This window comes from Dipodomys spectabilis, unplaced genomic scaffold (assembly GCF_019054845.1).
Source record: "Dipodomys spectabilis isolate Male_0828 unplaced genomic scaffold, ASM1905484v1 ptg000007l, whole genome shotgun sequence".
NCBI lineage: Eukaryota > Metazoa > Chordata > Mammalia > Rodentia > Heteromyidae > Dipodomys > Dipodomys spectabilis.
Window position 1 is genome coordinate 1,080,112 of NW_024870684.1, and position 20,884 is coordinate 1,100,995.

Consider the following 20,884-nt stretch of genomic DNA (forward strand, 5'->3'; position numbering starts at 1 on the left):
AAACAGCCAAGGTTGCTTTAAGTCTGGGTGGGGCAGTGGGAGGGGAACAGAGGGAGATGCTGTTGTGAACAGTCCTGGCCAAGTGTTGAAATCACAGCCGAGGGCTGTGCAGACCCTGGTAAGTATTATAAGTTCAGTGGTGTGCCTTTTGTGTGTTTTCAGTACTGGGCAGCCTTGACTGTATTTGCTAGATTTTTGTTCACTCAATTCCTGTCTTTGTGGTGTGAATACCAGAATAGGGGCCAGTATAAGTACAGGAAGAACTGATGGAGGCTGTCATCCTAATTCAGGCAGTAGCTGTGTAGCCTGACTTCTGGTGGTAGAGATGGTAGGCATGGACAGTGTGAAAGAGATTCAGGAGGGGAAGTTGACAAGTCTTGGTTGGGTGAGACAAGAATGAAGGAAGGTGAATGGGCTGAAGGACAGATGATGTGGTGTGCATTAAATTCAAATATTTTACAGAAGCATTTAGCTTGGTGCTGGTGGCTCCCACCAATAATCAACAGGCTGAGAGCTGAGGTTATGATATCTGACATTTGAAGCCAGCACAGGCAGACCAAACTGAGAGGTTCTCCTTTTAACCAGGAAAAAAAAAACATACTCAAAAATCTTGGAAGTAGAACTGTGGCTAAAGTGGTAGAGTACTATTCCTGTATATAAAAGCCAAGTGAGATTAAGAAGCTCTGAGTTTAAGCCCTAGTACACACACACACACACACACACACACACACACACACACACATTTTGTACTTGTTTGAGCACATAAAGTATTTTATAGCAACAATTAGTATAAAATAACAAAACTGTTGTTTCAAAAATCACTAATAATTCTATCTCTCAAGAGAAAGCCCTTAAGGTTGTCCTGAAAAGAAGCTTCCAGGATTCTTACCAATTTGATAGAGACATGCATCCCTGTGTCTCCCAAAACAGCAGCGTATTAAATAAAATATTTTGCGTATGCTTACTTCTGCTCAAAAGAGTATTCTAAATATGGCATACTATTTCATTGTATAGAAAAGTGCATTTGCTTCAATTAATCAACTAATGTTCAGTACTTTACACAATTCTGATTTTTCATTGTTCTAACAACACTGCAGGGAATATCTTGTATTCAAGTCTTTGTCCACAGGTTACATTATTTCTGGATAATTAAATCCCTACAAGAGGAATCACAGGGTCAGTTTATGCATGTCTTTAAGGCTTTGAAATGCAGAGTCAACCCTCCCTCCAGAGAAGTGGCACAAATCATGCTTCCACTGATAACAAAAAAGTTCAGGTAGGCTGACACACCCCCCCCCCCCCACGTACTTTGCATTGATCCAAGCACTTTATGTGTAGTAGTGTGTTAATCTCCCTAACAGTACTGTGAGAAATGCTGTTATTATTCTTGGGTTCTGTGTATCAAGCCAGTAGTCCAGGAGACTATGTTTGCTCAGCCTCTGTCAATATTGTATATCTGGTGGTATTGGAAGCTGCCACTTGCCAGAATGGCACTCTGCTACTTGAACCATAACTTCAGTCCTATTTAGAGTCCCAGTGTTATCTTGCCTCAACCAAAATCATCCAAAACTCAACCTCCCATGTAGCTGGGGTAACAGATATGGGGCACTGGTGCCCAGCAAAATTTGAATCAAAAATAAAAAAGTATTCATTTATTTATTTTCCTGTACTGCAATTTGAACTCAGGGTCTTCCCCCTGCAAGGCTGGTGCTCTCCTACCTGAGTCACATCCCAACTCCCGTTTTCTCCCTTTATTTTGTTGGGGGGGGGAATGGCATCTCATTTCTATCTGGCACATCTTATATGAATCCATATAAGAACTCCAATAGTATTTGGGGTTCCACATCATTCCCCATCTTACCCAAAAAGGGAACAAAGTCTGAGGAATTCAGCAACATGCCAGAGCTACACATCCACACATCTGGCACATTCACTCAGTTTTGCGCTGCATTCTCCTGGGCTCCAGAGTCCTTATATGTTTCCAGCTGCAACGCTGCCTCTTTAGCTAAAGACTGAGCTATTTGGGAATTCACTCTTGTCCTTGAGTAAAACCTTCTAGAAAATTTCAGGATGCCAACTAGGGGATAATTCCCTCTAACCTGCTCCATTTAGCATGTGATGATGGGGTATCTGGGGGCTGGTACAGAGGTTGCCTCTCAGCTTTGTTGGCACTGTGACACAGCAAGCCCATCCAAAAATGTGTTAGGAAAGAGGAAGGTCTTGACAGTGAGCCCAGGTCTTCCTTTGTCTTGTGAGGTTTTAACTACTGTAATTGCTGATCATGTGAAGTAGTGTGTTTTTCATGTATCTATTTTTATTCTGTGTCTTATCTGCCTATCTGCTTTTCTTCCTTGTGTTTTGTTTGTTTGTTAACTCACTTGAATCCTGGCGGGTGTTTTCTTGTGAGTAGTATTGCCTCGGGAAAGCACACATTCTCTCACACACATACACACAATGATCACATGAAGGCTAAGCAGGATAGAATTTATTCTTTAAAAATAGCTCATAGTAAAGTCTGCAGCAGATGACTTTCTAATCCATACTGTATTTAATTGGCTGTATTGAACCATACTACAAATTAAGTCTTCTCTGTAATTTATTCTGTCAGACAGTAACCCTCCAAACAATTTGATACTCCATTTAAACATTGGTAAATGGTTCATGGAAATGCAAAAGGAAAAAAAAAAAGATTTAATGATCATAGAAACCCTATGTTCACAGAATGAATCCTATGTGAAATGCCTTGAATTAGTCCTATCCATTCATTCAAATTTATTGAGCACCTGTCATGAGCAGTACTCATCTTAAAATGAGTTTGGTTTGTCATTTTTCCTTCTTGTCTCCCTCCTTCAGTAATCATTATATATATATATCACTTATTTTTCCAATGGAATAATTTTAGGTGTTGGGATAAGATTGAGGAGTAACACACATGGAACTTTCTCAAGGTCTAACAAAGGTCCCCATAATACCTTGCTCTCAGGACTTGGTTATTCTATTTTTATCAACCTAGAATGCCTTCTCTCACTTCTAAGAACTTCCCATTTATTTTTCAAGACTTAGTTCGAGATTTCCCTCCTTGCTCCAGGTCTTCCCTGATCCTTTTCTCTATCCGGCTCTCAGCCAATGTGATGAGGTCTATGTGACGTTCACTTATAGAGGTATATCTTTGTAGACCTTGCCATATTATATGGGGTTTGTCAGTTTCTTTGCTTGACTGTGCTATGAGAGTGTAAGCTTTTTAAGGAAGGGGCTGTGATTTAATTACTGCATAGATATAGCACTTGAGAACTAGAACATAAGAGGGACTCAATAAATGTACATGGCATGGGTGGGGAGATGTGAAACAAAATTAAGAAGGGCAATGCATTCTCCATAGAAAGATAATTACAGTGCATTGGGATTGAGGCATGGGAATCATTACTAAGGGAAAGAGAGGAGTCAGTATGGGTTCATTGGGTGAGCAAGATGTTGATGCTACACTTTGAAGTAGAGGTATGATTTAATTGTGTATGTAGTATAGTTATAGTGAGAGAAAGATGGAAAGAGGGCCATCAGCAGGGACAACCAGTAAGTAATGGCAGAGAGATGGTAAGGTATAAAATATAAAGGAGAACAGGGGCTCCTTAGCTTATTTGTAGGTTATTTGTAATCACCTGAAGTTCACACATGGGAAGGAGACAGGTTAGGTTAAGGAGTCTGAAGCTTGAATACTCCTTGGAATTTGTTAGTCATGATTTTATCCACAGAACAAGGAAAAGGGCTCTGAATAGGCCAGTCATGGCCTAGAATTCCCCCATAGAAATAGTCTTAGCATGAAGATATTCTTCTCCTATGATCCAGAGGTTTATCTTGCTTTTTTTGGCCTTGGGTAATAAGCAGTTATCACTCAGAAATTTTCTTTTTGCCAGTCCTGGGTTGAGTGCTGTCCCTGAGCTTCTTTGTGCTAAGGCTAGTGCTTAAGCCACAAAGTCATTCCCAGTATTTTTCTGAGTAGTTCATTGGATATTAGAGTCTTATGGACTTTTCTACCCAGGCTGGCTTTGAACTGTGATCCTCAGATCTCAGCTCCTGAGTAACTAGGATTACAGGCATGAGCCACCAGCGCCTGGCTCAAAAATACTTTCAGAAAAATCAGAAGCTCTAAGTGTTCTTTAAATAAACTCAGGGTCATGCTGCTTCAACCTTTCGTTCTGAGATACTTTACACTTGTGACTTTCTGACCTCATATTCCTGCAAGAATCCCAACAGCCTCAGTCCTACCTGCTGTCTTGTTCTCCATTTCCCTTGCTTTCATATTCCAGCTCATCAGGAGTCATTATCCTTTGGTTGACTCTTAGAGAACCAGTAGCCTGAAGAAAGGAGAGCTTAATTCTTCATAATCCTGTTCTTTTCACAGTGTTTTGTCATCCTGACTAGAAAAGAGAAGGCTTGGGTTTAATCCCAGCTCTGCCAGTACAATCTCTGACCCTGAATCCTTTCATGAGTAAACTCGAGAGTTGAACTACATAATGTTTAAGTTTCCTTCTGGCTCCAAGTGTCTTTGATTGTACTGATTAAATCTACTTGAAGACGTGGGGCAATTTTGAGGCTCAGTGAACAAGTGGGCTCTGAGTTGCTAAAATGAATGTGGTACTACAACTATGGGATTAGCCGAATTCTAATGTATTTGTATCTCTAAGTGTCTGTATTATGTCTGCATAGTTAAGGTTGAGGAAAGTGGAGATACATTCCCTCACTGACTGTTAGTTTCCAAATGAATGAGATACTTTCAAAGCACTCCCTTTTAACATGTCATAAAATTAACTACAGGAAAAGATAATGCTCCAGATATCTTGGAGTGCTTCATGCATGTGCACCCACAGCTACACTTTGCAAAGGCAATATTGGGTCTTGTCAGGCATTAAAAATATTTTGATTCTAAAGCACTTAATGAGGATTCCCAGATAAATTAAAACATCTCCAGCTGCTGTCTTGCATGGGAGGTGATATTTTACCATTGCACATCTCCAAATCTAATTCCACCAGGAAGACTTCTAATCGCAGTTTAATTTTAGAGCAATATTCTACTTGGCAATCAATAAGGCACTGTCGTCAAACTTTGATTTAATAGGAGACGCGGATAACATTCTCCACATTATGCAGAGTTAGAAATACTTTCAGGAGAGGAAGAGAAGAAAAGAATGCCTTTGTCTCCTATTTTCCTCTGTGGCATGCCATTCTAGCTCACAAAAGCTTATAAATCAATGCCCCCATGTCGTGTGAATATAAATCTCATCAATTTTACATCATTAACACCATGGAAAAGCTACCCGCTCTTTGAACAAATTTCCTCTGCTAGCTAAATATATCCTCTTGATACAACAAAAACAAGTGGATCCTAATTATTTCACTGACAGACACTTCCTCCATTTATTTGTGTCAAAATCCATTAGAAGTATGTAGTATCTCATTCCCATTTGAGGGCAATCACACCGTCCTCAAAGTGTGAGGTCTAGAGGCCAGTAAGCAGCCCTAGCAGGTTCTGAAATCCAGGGAAGACTCTATAAGTAGTCAGAGAGGTGAGCAAATGGTTAAACCCTGAAAGGGTAGGGCAAGCTGAATAGTTCTGTTACAGCAGAGCATCTGTGTGATCAGGCGGTTGATAAGACTTCAGTGTGATAAGGATTGACCATTTTGGAAGAAGACTGTTCTAAAACTAAGGTAATAGGCCCATGAAAGCCAGAGGCCCCTACAGTGGGAGGCTGCCTTGAGATGGGAGGTACTAGCAATTCCTTGTTGTTTTCATTCCCTAACCAACCTCCCCTGTGTTGTATTTTTCCCACCCTCCATCAACTCAATAATAGGAAAGATTTGATCCACTAAGATACTTCATTTATATCATTCATTTTGCGGGGGTGGGGGATGGGAAGGAGACTGTTTAAGCCATAACTAATTACTGAAATACAAGCTAAAGAATAATAAGAGCAGTAAACAGATGTAATGTTTTCTCAGAAGTTATATCAATTTTTTTAAAAAAAAATTTCAATGTAAGAAAAGCGATTGTCTTACCTAAAAGCTTCTTTTAAGAGGAATAACAAATTCTACCACTTCTACAAATTCCACTTTGACCTCTGTTCCTTCCAAGACTGTCATTCCTTCAAGACCTAGATCACCTAAGAGACAGGGATGTAAAAGACTAGGGTTATGTCTGCATATCTAAATCCTGAGTCCAACTTCTCTTGAATCTCTACCCTTCCCTAAGGGAGTGCAAAATACAAGAAACTTGACGTTATGATAGATTGATAACTTCCCACTTTACCAATAGTCTAGCCTGAATCCACATTCCCACACACTGAAAATATGATTTTAAAGACCCAGCCCACATTGTCTGAGAAAAATTAACCCAGCTTCCTGACTGACTTGATCATGACTCAAATCATAAGGTTTCCTGTGTGTTGTGCTTGAAGATTCCAGAAGTTCATTACACACTCCCATGGCCTGTCAATATGACCAATGGATTCTTCTTTCCTTCCTTTGTACACTGTCAAATATAGATCCTTAGGTCCCTGGGTATCTTCAATATCTTCAATCCCAGTGAACACTGATTTTTCCCTTGTAGCAGACTCCTGGATTTTCCACCTTACCTGCTGCTTTTCAGGCATTTAGATAACAGAGATAAAACACAGCAAAACAATAATTTAAGTCATTTACCTGGGTATATAGTACATGTCTATAATCCCACCACTGAGGAGACTGAGGCCAGAGGATGAAAAGTACAAGGCCAGCATGGGTACTTGAAGAGTTTCTCGTCAGCTTGACTTACACAGTGAGAGCCTTTTCCAAAAAATAAAAAAGAGGCTTCCAAGGGGACTTGCTAGTCCTCAAGTTCTTATGGGCAGGGACTCTAGATTGGAGGTGTTCTGAGCATCAGAGGGTAGCTTACTGTCAATGAGTAAGTCTCTTTAGAAGTTGGCTGTGACTGGGGCTCTGAAAATATGCTCAGCGCTTAAAACTGAAGCATCAAGAAAAAAAATTACACAGTAGGAACCCAAACATGACTTCATAACAGGCACAAGATGCTATAGTTTATGGAGTAATTACAAAGAAATTTATAAACTTATGAGGAAGAATTTGTTTCACAAAGGAATGTATAAACATATTAGGAATAATTAAATATTTGTGTCACTTTGGAAATTTTGACATTTATTAGGTGCCTCTTTTTTTTTATCTTTAAGGATCCCTGTGCGGATTTTGAGTAAGAAACCTTTTTTTTTTGTTTGGCAGTATTAGAGTCTGAACTCAGGACCTACAACTTGCTAGGCTGGTGTTCTGCCACTTTAGCAGCACCTGCATCTCAGCTTTTTGCTGGTTATATTGGAAGTATAATTGAGTAAACTTTTGCATCTGGACTGGCCCTGAACTTTGTCCATATATAATTACCGGCATGAGCTATCTGTACTTGGCTTTGGGTTTGGAACCTTTGATCTATTGCATACTTCTCATTTGCTAGAAGAATAAATGGAGATCCGGAGATGGATGCCAGGAACTTTACAAATGCTAGAATTCAAATCTCTTGGTACCTGATATGATATGAACAGACAGTCCATTATAAGGATTTTAACATATCACAAACATGCAGTTATATCTATAGCCTTGTACAAAGTACTGTCTAATGTAGATTGTTATAAGATAATTTATTGAGGAAAATAAACATAAAGATCCTAATAGGTTGGTGAACATTATTTTTTGAAACGTAGAAAATAAGGACAGAAAATAAAGACCAAAAGGTCAACTTCAAAAGATTTTCAAAATACTCATCATCAATCCCAGTTTACCTGAATTCAGCAGCTATGGTGTAACCTGGTACAAGTGGCTAAGAGGGCAGAGACAAGGAAGACAGAACCCCGGGGGAAGATGGACAAGGAATCAGGCAAATACATCTGGAAAGGAAAACCTGTAGAAAAAATAAGCTCAGGCTATTGTGAGTGAGCACTCCACCAGGAGTTCTGTAGAAACTCTGGAGGGAGGAAATATCCCATCAGAGAAAGAGATTAGCTTTTCTAAAGGCAAATATTGAGGACCTGGTGTTATTGCAAGTAGCCCTTGAAAGACAAAAGGGGTTTGAGCAGGTGGGTAAGAAAGGACATTACAAGCCAGGCGCTGGTGGCTTACACTTAGCAACTCTTGTGGCTGACATGTGAAGGATCTCAGTTCAAAGCCAGCCTGAACAGAAAACACTGTCCAACTCCACTCCAAAACAACCAGCAACAAGCTTTGCTGGAGGCACAGCCCAAGTTGGTAGAACACAAGCTGTGAGCAAACAAGCTGAGGAAGAGTGAGGCCCCTGAGTTCAAGCCCTACCAATGAAAAAAACAATAATACATACTATAAGACAGTAAGACCCAGACTTAGAGAGTCATGTGCCTACTTCCAACTGCCGACTTCAGACAAAATAGAGAAGTTGTTCATTCTTTGTCTAGTGCCATCACTGGCCAGGAACGTGATATAATCACGCAAAGTTTTGGAAAGTTCAGAGCACCCTCTGGAGTTACTCAGGGTACCCCTTGGAGGCAGTACACAGAGCCTGGGTGGGTAGTATCAAGCCCCAGCTTGGCCTGGGCTATGTCATAAAGACAGACGGAGCAGAAGCATACTGTCTGAATTAGACTAGGTAGCTCTGGCAAGGGAAATGAAGCCACCTTCCCAGATGCTCACTGGGCACCTGTCTTCTCCATCTCTGGTCACAGCATTGAGACCATGGAGTGGAACCTCCATTTCTCAAGGGCACGCACAGCTATTTTTCCTTCCACCTGGACCAAACAGCTTTTCAAAAACCCTTTGAGTCTTTCACGGAAGCACATCTCTTATTGATCCCAGATCAGAAGGAAGGCTCCCTGAAATGCATTCTTCTTTTTGTCTCTGATAGGCCCTTCAACATCATCATGCTGTTCATGAAATCTCCTACATTGCCAAGGACATCACAGATCACCGGGCCTTTGGATATGTTTGTGGGAAGGAAGGGAATCACAGATTTGTGGCCATAAAAACAGCCCAGGCGGTAAGTATTCACATAAGGAGGGCACCTTTCTTTATTCCTTGGAGAAGTGCAGTATACCTCTTCTGGTCTGACTTGTGACCCACTGTGAACGATCACCACCTCCGGTGGCCGCTCAGATACCCACCTAGAAAAGATAAATAGCCAGGAAGCAAGCAAACACACGTATACTCTGTTACTGTTCTTGTTTTTGTTTTTAAGTTGCAATTGGTATTTCCTAATGACTAATTATTTTCTTTTCTGATTAAAACCAGATAGAGTCATGTATACAAATAAATTTCTTTGTGTTCATAGCCTGATTTAAAAAGAAAATACGGGAAAACAAATAGCTCTTTTGCATGTGGTCTACCCTAATTTCATTGTATTCGAAATCACTAATAAATAAAAGCAATGCCTTTTATGCTTATGATTATTATGAATTTGCAAATATAATTAGCTGGAGAAACGAACTTTAGCCTAGATGCAATTTGCTAAACCAATATAAACAAGGTAGAATTAATTAAGAATGGAGGCTTTCAGTTTAATAGAAAAAGGAAGGGCTGTGGGTTGTAACCACCAAAAAAAAAAGGAAAAGGAAAGTAAAAACAGAAATTGGTGGCTGCAGTTTCACATCATTCCCTTATTAATGCACTGTTCTACTTTTTACTCCAGGCTGAACCTGTTATTCTGGACTTGAGAGATCTCTTTCAACTCATTTATGAACTGAAGCAAAGAGAAGAATTGGAAAAAAAGGCACAGAAGGATAAGCAGTGTGAACAAGCTGTGTACCAGGTAGAGCTGTGAATTTATCCTGGTGCTCTGAGAGGTGGGAACTTGGAACTGTCGGATGTGAACACTGACAGACAGGCCCTTGCCTGCTGCCAGACAGAAATCAACAAAAATGGAAGGTTCCTGTGTAAACTACAGGTATCCTCACAGCCCCCTCGTCTCAGAAATTCCAGCTGTGTCCAAGTAAAATCTCTAAGCTAGGGAAAGATTTGGGGGGCAGGGGGAAGACCGAACACACACAATTGCTTTTGCTGGTGTAAACAAAGGGGGCGGAGGGTGCAGGGTTAGTGGCAGAGTTTCCGTTTTTCTGTGCATGTTCTGCATTCATGACCCACCAGCTTCGCCTACCCAGAGCTGTTTTCTCTACTGTCCTGTGATTTCTGAATGCAAGCTCACATCTCTCCCTCTGTTATCTTCTGCTTTATACCCTCCCCCTTCCTCACTGCGATAGACAATTTTGGAAGAGGATGTAGAAGACCCTGTATATCAGGTAATTTCTGACATGAATTTGTGTTTGGGGTGTTGCAGTGGCTACACCTATGGTGAAGCCATTTTGACAGAAATGTTAAGAATGCACTGGCTGCAAAGCCTGGAGAGAGACCAAGATGGTTCCTGAGGGTGAGGGCTGCCAGCACTTCCAGCAGTCAATTTCGATCATTACTAACAAACACTTAGCCAGCAAGTGTAAAGTGGGATTTGGAAATTCGCTTCTCCCTTCTTGCCCCTGCCTCAGCCTCCCCCACAATCTATAAAAGTTTGATCCCAGGGCTGAATGTTTTCAAGAGTGTCTTGAATATTCTGACTTCATTAGAGAGAAGATGAATAATGAGGTGCCTTCTCTAAAGCTAAGAATTAGAGATGGGGCTGACATTTTGGTGACATTTGAGCACAACCCTTAAGAATGGTTTGTGAGCTTTGAATGAGGCTAGAAGTAGGAGTATTTCTGACTCAGTGGTGCAGTCTGACCCTCTGACCCTCTGACCACCACCTGGACCATCATCCCACAGAGCTGATGGGAGGACAGAGAGAGTGAGATTCCAGAGACATCTCTGCCTGGAGCTTTCTCTGAGTTCTCTTCATGGTCTGAGGGTGGGTAGAGATGATCTCTCTTGGGCCCAAGTCCAAGCTCTGTGCAAACAGAGCTGCAGAGAAAAAGAAAAGGAGGATCTCCCTCCCCCATGCTGAGTCCTAAAGAGAGAAAGACGACAGAAAAAAATTCCTGACTTTTTGAACATAAAAGAAAACCTCCAACTTATCATTGTAACTAGTATATATAAGTGTTCTATATATGTGTTATGTATGTATTTCTTATTGATGTATATTTTAACACACAAGGCTGGTACTATTAGGAACAAAACAAAATGGACAAGTAAAAAGGGAAGAAATATCTTGTGCTCATATAGCAAGCACAAGTCAAAGATGCACTGGTAATACATGCTTCAGTGACACACCTTTGCCTCTGAGTGTAGCATGGTATCATGTTTGTAACATGAGCTTCAGTCCCTGCCTACCTGTTGGAAATGTGCTAGGTCTTTAGAGCTTAAAACATACGCATGGAAAAAACAATGTTCAATACTTAAAACTGACTCCATAAAACAAGGGTATTTACCTAAAGGAGTTTGGGATTGGTCTAAGACCTTGGGCTTTAGAGAACAAAAGGAGAAAACTCAATGGCACCATAACAAAGTTGGGGTTCCAGGCATTCCATGAAGTAGGAGTAGCAGCATATTTCTGAGACAAAAGTGCCACTTAATCAAGAGCTCATGTCTCCAGAAAAACCTCCAGGGACCCATGCCCATCAGTGCTAAAGGACTGGGCATCAAATTTCTGCAGGTTTTTCTTAGAAAGGCCAGAAAATTCAACAACACTCATTTTATTTCAGTAATCCAGATGTTTGTTTCTTCAAGGTGTTTTTCTCTTGTGCCTGTTCTATAATGCTTGCTGTGATTTGTATCTTGAATTCTTTTTTGTATCTTGAATGCTTTTTTCCCCCTCTTCCTTTTCTACCTCTGATCCTTCCTCTCTGGCTGCTCCTGTCATAGTACATTGTGTTTGAGGCTGGACACGAGCCAATCCGTGATCCTGAAACGGAAGAAAACATTTACCAGGTATAAGATTGCTTGCCTCTTATCCTTGTACCACCACCAGTAAATGTATAAAACACTGACAATTCTAAGTAGAGAAGGGTCTCTTGGACATTCCTAGATTGTTAAAATATCTTTGAGTACATTGGCTTCCAGTCCCCCAGCAATCTGCCACTAGCTTTTATACCTTATTGTTGAAATCGTTAATGGACAGTTAGAAACAACATTTTACTTTTGAATGGATCGTAGCTATTTTAAGTAAAAGCAAAAACCAGACATTCTCATTCTTGTCTGAAAGTAATGCACTAGAGATTTACCCACTGTGCAGTCAGTGGAGTCCTTCACTTCTCAAAAGAATATACTCATCAAATTTCTTTTAAAAGCCATCTCTACCACTGAAATAAGGGACAAATTCAAGACTGATATGTGAACCAATATTGAGAGTCCTCATAGAATAAAAGAAACAAGGGCTAAAGATTTAGTCATTGCTAAAGAAAGGGTAAATTAGTATCTCAACTATCTACTTAGGGAAAGAGTACCAAACATCCTTTTAAACTCATTTTGTTCTCACAAACTAAATCATAAAATCAGTAGTTGAATCCTGCTTTTATAGGAAGAAACTGAGGCTCAGAGAGGTTGAACAGCTTCTGAGGGCCAAGACTTCAACCCCAGCGGGAGCAAAGGAAAAGCTTGGGTTCCTCCAGCTTCTACCCAGGAATTGGAACTGCTGCACATCAAATAAATACAACGACCTGCAATTTGTCACTAATTAGAATTTTAGTCTTAATTTAAAGCATAAACACTATGGGAGAAGGAACAGATTTAATGCATTTAATCAGTGATTTTCATTTCCTTAATTGACTTAATTGTGTGGTCTATTATTCTGCCTTGGGCTTGCATTACTTATGAAATAAAAGTTAAACATATTTTTTTTAATTTCTATCAAATGTGTAGAATTCTAAATGACCAAGTATAATGTTAATTCTACCAACAACTTGCTTTAAAACCAGCCTGTAGGAATAATAATTTAAGTGTTTTTCTCCATTGGATCCATCTGGATTCTAGTCAAATGTGAAGTTGTGCTCTGAGGTTTTGTTTAGTCATCATTTAGAATATGTCTGTCTATAGGAAGTTGCAGTTGTATCCACTGTTGGATTTTAAAGGAGCGTGCAACTCTGAGGTGTTTGATGCAGAGGACTAAGAGCCATTAATCCACCATCCTAGAAAAACAGAGTTCCTTTTTAATCACAATGTAGCTTTGCCCAAGGAGAGGCTACTAGCCAGATCTGATAGCTCAAGCCTGTGGCAGAGACAGGGAATCAGGAATCATGGCTGGTGCCCATCCAGGGTGTAAACGTTCACTGAGACTCCATCTCACTCAATGGCTGTGTGCAGCGGAGTGTGGTTGCTATCCCAGCAACAAAGGAAAGAGGATCACATCTCAACCTGTCCCCCATACAAGGTTAAGGCTCTAATTGGAAAATAACCAGTATAAAAGGGGGTTGAAAGCTTGCCTCAAGTTGTAGAGAGGCTGGTTTGCAATCAGCTTAGCTCTTAGCTGAGCCTCATGGAAACAAGGAAGCCTTTCAGTGTTATAGAAAGTGCTGGCTTAGGCTGGTGCAAAGCTGGGCTACGGTTTTGGCTGTCACCAACAATGTTTAGTTTTTGGTAGTGGGACAGATTCTCTCCCAGACTCAGTTTCCCCAATGATTAAGTTGGGGAACATCTCTCCTCCTTGACTTACAAGTTGGTGTGAGGAGGAAACCAGCTCCTGTGTGGAATATAAAGACGAAGAGTCATCTTTGGGCACAAAATATGGACACTCTTGTCAGGTCAAATCTCAGCTACTGATCCAACTTGTCAGCTTCTTTCTCTGGGCTCAAGTATCTCTCAGGAAAGCCCATTTACTGCTTCTTGCACAAGCAATAGCCAATACAGGACTCTAGATCTTCGAAGGGTTGGATTACTTTCTAGTGTAACAAGACTTTTAGAAAGGGGGCTTCATGTATGCTGATTGTGGGCTGGCTCTGCATATGAGAACTTGTATGCAACATTTTTGTACTCTTCCCCCCTTCTACCCCTGTAGTGAAGCTCACAGAGAGATGCCATCTGCCAGGGTCACAGGGCTGGGGACAGCTAGGATCTCCATAGACAGGTCTCTTTGAGCTTTATAAAGAAACCAATAAATCCTGGAGCTCTTTTCAACTCAGTTACTTGATCCTGAGTTTCCCAATTAGATTCTGATCATGCTTTAAGTCACTATCTAAAAAAAAAATCACACTTGTTTTTAACAACTCTGCCCTCTCCATCTCCCCATCTGTCCATCATTAACAGGACAGCATCATTTAAGGAAATGAATATTTTATCCCATCTATTGGAAAGGCCTGGGGTCATGTTTCTCTCCTGCACAATCAGCCTGCTTGGGCTCAATGTACTTAACAAGAGATAAGCTTTGGACCTGAAGATAAGCAGGGCTTTTAAGGCACTCGTATTAAGAGCCTCTTTCTCATTTTTTTAAAGGCTAGTAAATGCTGCATAACTATTCCTCCTGAGTCCGTGGTAATATTCCTTCTATTACAAGCTAGGCCCTTGTGTTTTCTGGAGAAAGGCAAATAGACCTGAGACTACTGTTTTGTAGCATTGAATGAAGTATATAATTTTTGTATCTCCATTTCCTGGGCCATAAAACAAGGGTAATTCATTACCTGCTTCTGGAAGTTATGTGAGGAGAAGTGAAGCAAGGAGGTGGTATCTGGGCCATGACAGCTTCCATACAAACGCTCCTTCGCTTCCCTTGTGGTCAAGATCAATGCCCTTGCCAGATTTTATGGTATGTATTGAGTGAAGAAAAACCCACAGAGACTGCCAGAAATCTCTCTTGACCTTGCTTTTTTTTTTCTGTCAGTCAATGGGCTTGAACCTAGAGCCTGGACACACTGTCCCCAAGCTCTTTTGCTCAAGGCTAGCACTCTACCACTGTGCCACTTCCAGTTTTCTGGGGGCTAATTGGAGCCATACCTCCACTTCTGGCTTTTTTGCTGGCTCATTGGAAACATAAGTCATATGGACTTTTCTTCCCCCAGGCTGTCTTCAAACTGCAATCCTCATATCTCAGCCTCCTGATTATGTAAGGTTACAGTTGTAAACCTCCAGCTGAGTCTCTACTTTTATGCCACCCAACAACCCTTGAAGGGCTTGCCAAAGTGTCCTCTGTGAACAGCACGTAAGGTGCAGAATTTAGAGTATTGTAAAGTCTTTCATCAACTTCTTTATGAGCACCTAGCTTATTCTAGACCTCTGAGAACATGGTCCTCTTCTCTGTGGACTTCAGAAGCAACTCCTTAAGTCTCATGACAACTAGATAAGGAAAAGTGAGTTTTAGAGAACAAAGTGACTTGTCCATATCACACAGCCTAGAGCAGAGCCATGATTAGCAACCAAATATTTCCTAACCTTTGTGACTGAATTTTTTATTTTGGTACTGCAGTAGTCTATGTAGACTGGATGGATCAGATATTCAGAGAAGGGAGCGAGGGCCAAAACACCCATTGGTAAATGCTGGATGATCAGTCCTATCTCTGTTTAACCAATATTTATAGGATAATAAAGCAACCATGAACAGTTACTATGTAGTGCTATACTTCCCATGAAAAGCTAAAGCCTATTTTATACTCTAGTTGAGTAGCCTGGTGACAATTCCATCTCCCCAACCAGACCAGAAGCTCTGCTACAGTATCAAGGCTACACCCATCTTGTTTAGCATCCTCATCCCATGAAAGGTACGGTGCATGACACAGAATAGGTACTTAGACATTTTTATTTTATTTTACTTTATTTTTGTGTGTCAGTAACTAGGGCTTGAACTTAGGGCCTAGGTGCTGTCCCTTAGCTTTTTTTGCTCAGCATTGTTGCTATGCCACTAGAGCCACAGCTGCACTCGAGGCCTTTCAGTAGTTAGCTGGAGATAAGAGGCTCACAGATTTTCTGCCCAGGCTGACTTCAAACTGCAATCCTCAGACAAGTCTCCTGAGTAGCTAGGATTACAGGCCAGAGACCCCCCCCCCCCCCCCCCCCAGTGCCTGGCTGGAAATTTTGACTTGTTAATAAAAATAATTTTTTATTTATTTGGGGTTATTTTTGTACACTTGTGTTTACAATAGAGTACAGAGTATGACTCCAAATCTAGCCTAGAGAGGCAGGCCAGGCTTCCGAGAAGCTGTCCCATCTGAGATCAATCTTAAAGGACAAACAGGCAGATTGATATCTCACCCATGGGAGAGCCAAGTAGAAAAGCATTTTCAATTATGCACAGTTTGGGTTTATCCATCGCATGGCTTCTTCTCCATTTGCAGGGATAATTGAGAGGCAGCCGCGGTTCAACTGTGCTAAGTGCCCGTAGTGAGCAGTGAATTATGGGCAACAGAATGATGTTCATTTTGCTCAGTAAAGGGTGAGCTAGTAAAAACAAAAGTGAGGGCTGGTAATTTATTGGCCCTCGTTAGCAAGGACTCTGTAGACATTCAGGGAGGATTCCTTCTTAATGGAGCCCAGTTACCAGTAGCAAAGAAATTACATTCTTCGTTGGCTACGTGCAAACTGAGGTTTGTGAAAACAGCTCAGGAAGGGCATCTTCCACACAGCCGTGGAAGCTCACTTGTAGCTCTGCTTTCTGCAAGAATGCGCACCAGCCTCTGGGAATATAGGATGTGTTGTCAAAGGAAAAGATGTACCTGAACCAGCTGTGTGTAGAGTGTAGAAATCAAAAGGCAACCTTTCCAGGCTCCAACTCCTGGCTGTCCCATTCTCTGATTGCTGGATCCTCTCCAGGCCTCATTTTCTTCCTCTGCATTATGGGGACAATTGTCATTTTGATAGACTTATCCTGAGCATTCTAAGGGAAGGCATATGACAAATGATCAGAAAAGTACCACCCATGGAATGTGCCAGTCCATGCTCTTGTTAGCTTATACTACTAAGAATAATCAAGATGCAGTGTACTTAAAACCCCTCTGTACATCACCTGTATAATAACAATTTAAAAAATACTTAAAAACCTGACATGTTGAATGGTAACCCCCTTGTACAACTACTTAAAGATAATGACATGAATATAGTTAAAGTATAAAATATATACAAAGACATAGTATGTAAATATATTTTATGTATAATATACTATGTGTATAATATATAATATGATTTATTATAACATAACATGTAATATATATTTTATTAGAGACAAAAGTGACTTATTTGACCACTAGAAAGAGCCACCGGCATTAAAGCATTGGTCAAAGTTTGTGATATCTCTCTGAGACTCACTTTCTGCAGTTTAGAAGGGAAATGATAACGCAACTCTTCACGCTTGTTAGGATGTTTAACTTAAATGAAAGTGAAAAATGACAAAGGAACTGAAGGTAGAAGCTCAAATTCTTGACTCTCAAAAAATGGTATGGATATCTGCTTCTTGCCTAACAAATACTTCTTTTTCTTCACTATCCCCCATGTTCCTTTATGGTACATTTACCCGGCTGATATTTATGGAGTGCCTTCTGGGTGTGAGGCACTACGCCTGCTCTTGAGGATTGCCCAGTCTGGTGGAAAGAAAGTCACATTATCAGCCTGTTATTAATCCACTGCTCCTTGGGCCCCTCCACTGGAGGTGGGAAGTAAGCGGTGGCAGCTGCTGGGGAAGGGACAGCTGATGAGTGTTTACAATCTGGAATGTTCCAATCCAGGTCCTTTGATTGACTCATTAAAAAAGTATTTCACAGACTATTGTTGATATAAAATGTGTTCATATGCGTAAGTTTAATGTGTCAGTGACAAATTATCATTCTAACCCATCACATTCTTCACAGTGTTGGGGGAACCTAATATTTTTCTTTACCTAATATCTATTTTCGGATTGGTCTTATGTAAACTGGCCAAGAGCATAACTGAGAGGCCATTTGATAGTAACAAAGCTCAAAGATGCCAAGCGGCCTGCTCAGGTTGTGAGCAAAAGACCAGATACATGCCCAAAGATGGCAGGTAAAGCAATCAGTGCTTTCTAGAACCTAGTTTCATGTTTACCTGTTTATGAGCCCTTTTCTTCATGGAAAGCCTTTTCTAATTATCACAGGGTCCATACGTGAATCTTGTACTATGACCTTGATTGGTATTCATTATCTTTTTAACAACTTAGATCTCAGTCTTAGCCCTGAAAAGTTTTCATTCTATTCTTAAGCTATGGATAACCACTTTGGGCAAATCACAACCCCTTCTTTGGCCTTAGTCTTTTCTTTGTTCCAACAAGGATTATTCTTTTCACTACATGATGCATGAGGTACCTGTAGCTTCCTATTCTGTGGCTTTCTAAGAGTCCCAATAGCAGCCATCTACTACATGGTACTCCCCCCAGTTCTCATGTGACTTTACTAGGGGAAGGAACCTGGCTGAGTGCCTTCACAGTTAGGACTGCCTATTGGGGTTGGGCCCTGACCTGCCCTAGGAACTAATAATCTACTTAGCCACATTGCAGTGGAAATTTGGCTGCTTTGTTGTTTGAATGAAGAGTACCAGCGTTTTGACAGTTGAATTTGCTTTTTTCCCTCATAGGTTCCTACCAGCCAAAAGAAGGAAGGTGTTTATGATGTGCCAAAAAGTCAACCTGTAAGTGTAAGTACATCTTCCCTCTGCTGCAAGAGATCTGTGCTAAGACAGGTTTCGGGTCTGTGAAAAGGAGCCTTTATTCTGGTATGAACCTCATATTCCATATGATTTTGTGGGGCATCATCACCAGCCTTTGTGTTCCCACAGTAGTCATTCCTCTTTCTTTCCTTCTTTCCTTCTACTGCCCAGAGATTCCTGTGGTCCAAAAGTAAGCTATTACCAAAAGTAAGCTCTGAGTCTGGCAGGTGGAATCCAGACACCATGGCATATAATAAATGGTTGAATAACATTACCTTGTAGACAGGCAGGGATTATAGGGATGATCAAAAAGAGCTAATGGGGCAAAGGACTGATCCTATGAAGGGAAACAAGTTGAACTGTGGGAAAAAAAAACAACTGTGTCTAACCAGGTCCAAAATATTCTAGGGCAAAGGTTTCCAGCCACAGCTTTGTGATACCTGGTTAAGTACAGGACAGTGACCTTTTTTTCTGGGAAGAAAATTGCATATCCAATTACAAAGTAGTTGAAACATCTTAAAGGAACCACAGCAGAGGACTGGCCAGAGCCTTTAGTGTGTTTAAGGGTAGAGCCAATTAGCACGGCTTTGTGGAAAGCACCATATGTGGCAGGTTTGGGGAGATACCAGGATGTGTACACAATGACAACCATGTCTGATACGAATGTACCCTATCTGCTTGTGGGCTCCTTGAAATCTGAGCCAGAAGGGACAGCCCAGGTTCTGTGATACTACTCTAAACCACTACTAGCCCTAGAAATCAGAGGTATGACTTTTCTAACAGGCACTCAGAAGAAAACCTCTATGCAGAGTGCAGGCAGCCCTAGGGACTGGTCTTCTCTCTGAGTTTCAATTGGTCCAGCCCCCATTATACAGTTCCCTTCAATTCAGTTAGTGTCTAGACTGCCTCACTTGCCCCTGACAGGTTGAGATTCGTGAAGAAACATGCCCTATTTGCTGCACTGATTTCTACATTTATTAGCCATTCTGGTCACACCATCTCCACATTTAATAGATCCAGGAGGGATTCGGGGAGAAAAGCCAAGCTCTTTAGACTGATAGGCTGCCTGAAAGACCCCTATACTCACAAGTCTCATTTTCTCCTCCTGGCTCATCCCTACAAACTGTAGCTTCCAGAGACTTCACTCCCTCCCCTACTCTCTCTGCCATCCTTTCCCAACATCTCAACTTAGCTTAAAGATTTGTGTTCTCGGGGTGACCTTCAGGCCCTCTGTTCTGAAGAGCATCAGCATGTCACTCCAGCCTTTGTGCTCTTGCAATAGTCATTCCTCTGTAAATACTCCTTCTTTCCCTCCACCTCCCAGAGATTCCTGTGATCCTCCTATTACCAAAAGTAAGGCATGGGTCTGGAAGGGGAAATCCAGACACCATGGCATATAATGAATGGTTGAATAGCATTACCTTGTAGAAAGAATATAGGAGAATTCCTGATAATTTTCTTTTTCCTGACTCCAAAACAGTCTTTACATAAAGGCACTAAAAGTTTTTCTTGGGAAATACCTGGGCTGTATAAATGGCATATAGTGCTTTCCTACCTGCTGTTTTCTGAATCCTAGTTGTATTTGCTATGATGACAAGTTTCTATGGGGACTTTTCACCATTCCTAAAAGCCTAAGAGACAGCTCAGGCTGTCTGCAGAGATTCTGCTGAACCAGGGCCCCTTTTTCTTGATACCTGTAGGATCTGAACCACCTTTACATGACCCTGAGACCCATGGTTCTACTCAAGGTTTTTTTTTGTTTGTTTGTGTTTTGGGGGGTCTGGTCTTGGGGCCTGAACTCTGGGCCTGGCGATGTCCCTCAAGGCTCTTTAGCTCAAGGCTAGCGCTCTACCACTTGAGCCACAGCACCACTTCCGGCTTTTTTCTTTTTGCTTATGTGGTGCTGAGGATTCGAACCCAGGGCCTCAGGCATGCAAGGCAAGCGCTCTACCACTGAGCTACCTTCCCAGCCCTCAAGGGTTTTTTTTTTAACCTAGCTGGAAGAAAGTAACTAATGTGTCGGGGAACTGGCCTCATTGATGTATGCCTTCCAGAGGCAATGTCCCTGCATCCAAACCTGCTCTGGGATCTTGCTACCCTCCAGACTTCTTGTAGCCTTTCTGCTCTCCTAAGCATGCACTCCCTGGAAAGCCTCTATGCTCTCATCTTCTATGATCTTGCTGCCAGTCCTATGCCACCCACCCTCTATCCAAACTGAGAAATCAACCACAGATAACCCCACTCCCATGTATATCAGCTGTGGAACTTCAAGGTTCCCACAGGAAGGGAAAATGTCCAGTGGCCTGTTGCTGTTGTTCCTTTTTGT

At 41.3% G+C, this 20,884-nt stretch overlaps 1 protein-coding gene across 3 annotated transcripts in view; it reads left to right on the forward strand.

Annotated features, from left to right (window-relative positions):
* The window catches only part of Dab1 (DAB adaptor protein 1), a 382,111-nt gene that overhangs the window by 312,575 nt on the left and 48,652 nt on the right, over positions 1-20,884 (forward strand). For 2 of the 3 annotated variants that reach the window (XM_042699211.1, XM_042699210.1), the window contains exons 5-9: positions 8,909-9,040; positions 9,689-9,808; positions 10,257-10,295; positions 11,848-11,913; positions 18,487-18,546. In XM_042699211.1, coding sequence (XP_042555145.1) covers positions 8,909-9,040; positions 9,689-9,808; positions 10,257-10,295; positions 11,848-11,913; positions 18,487-18,546 — 417 coding nt within the window. The remainder of the gene's footprint in view (positions 1-8,908; positions 9,041-9,688; positions 9,809-10,256; positions 10,296-11,847; positions 11,914-18,486; positions 18,547-20,884) is intronic. The other variant, XM_042699212.1, reaches the window with a different exon arrangement.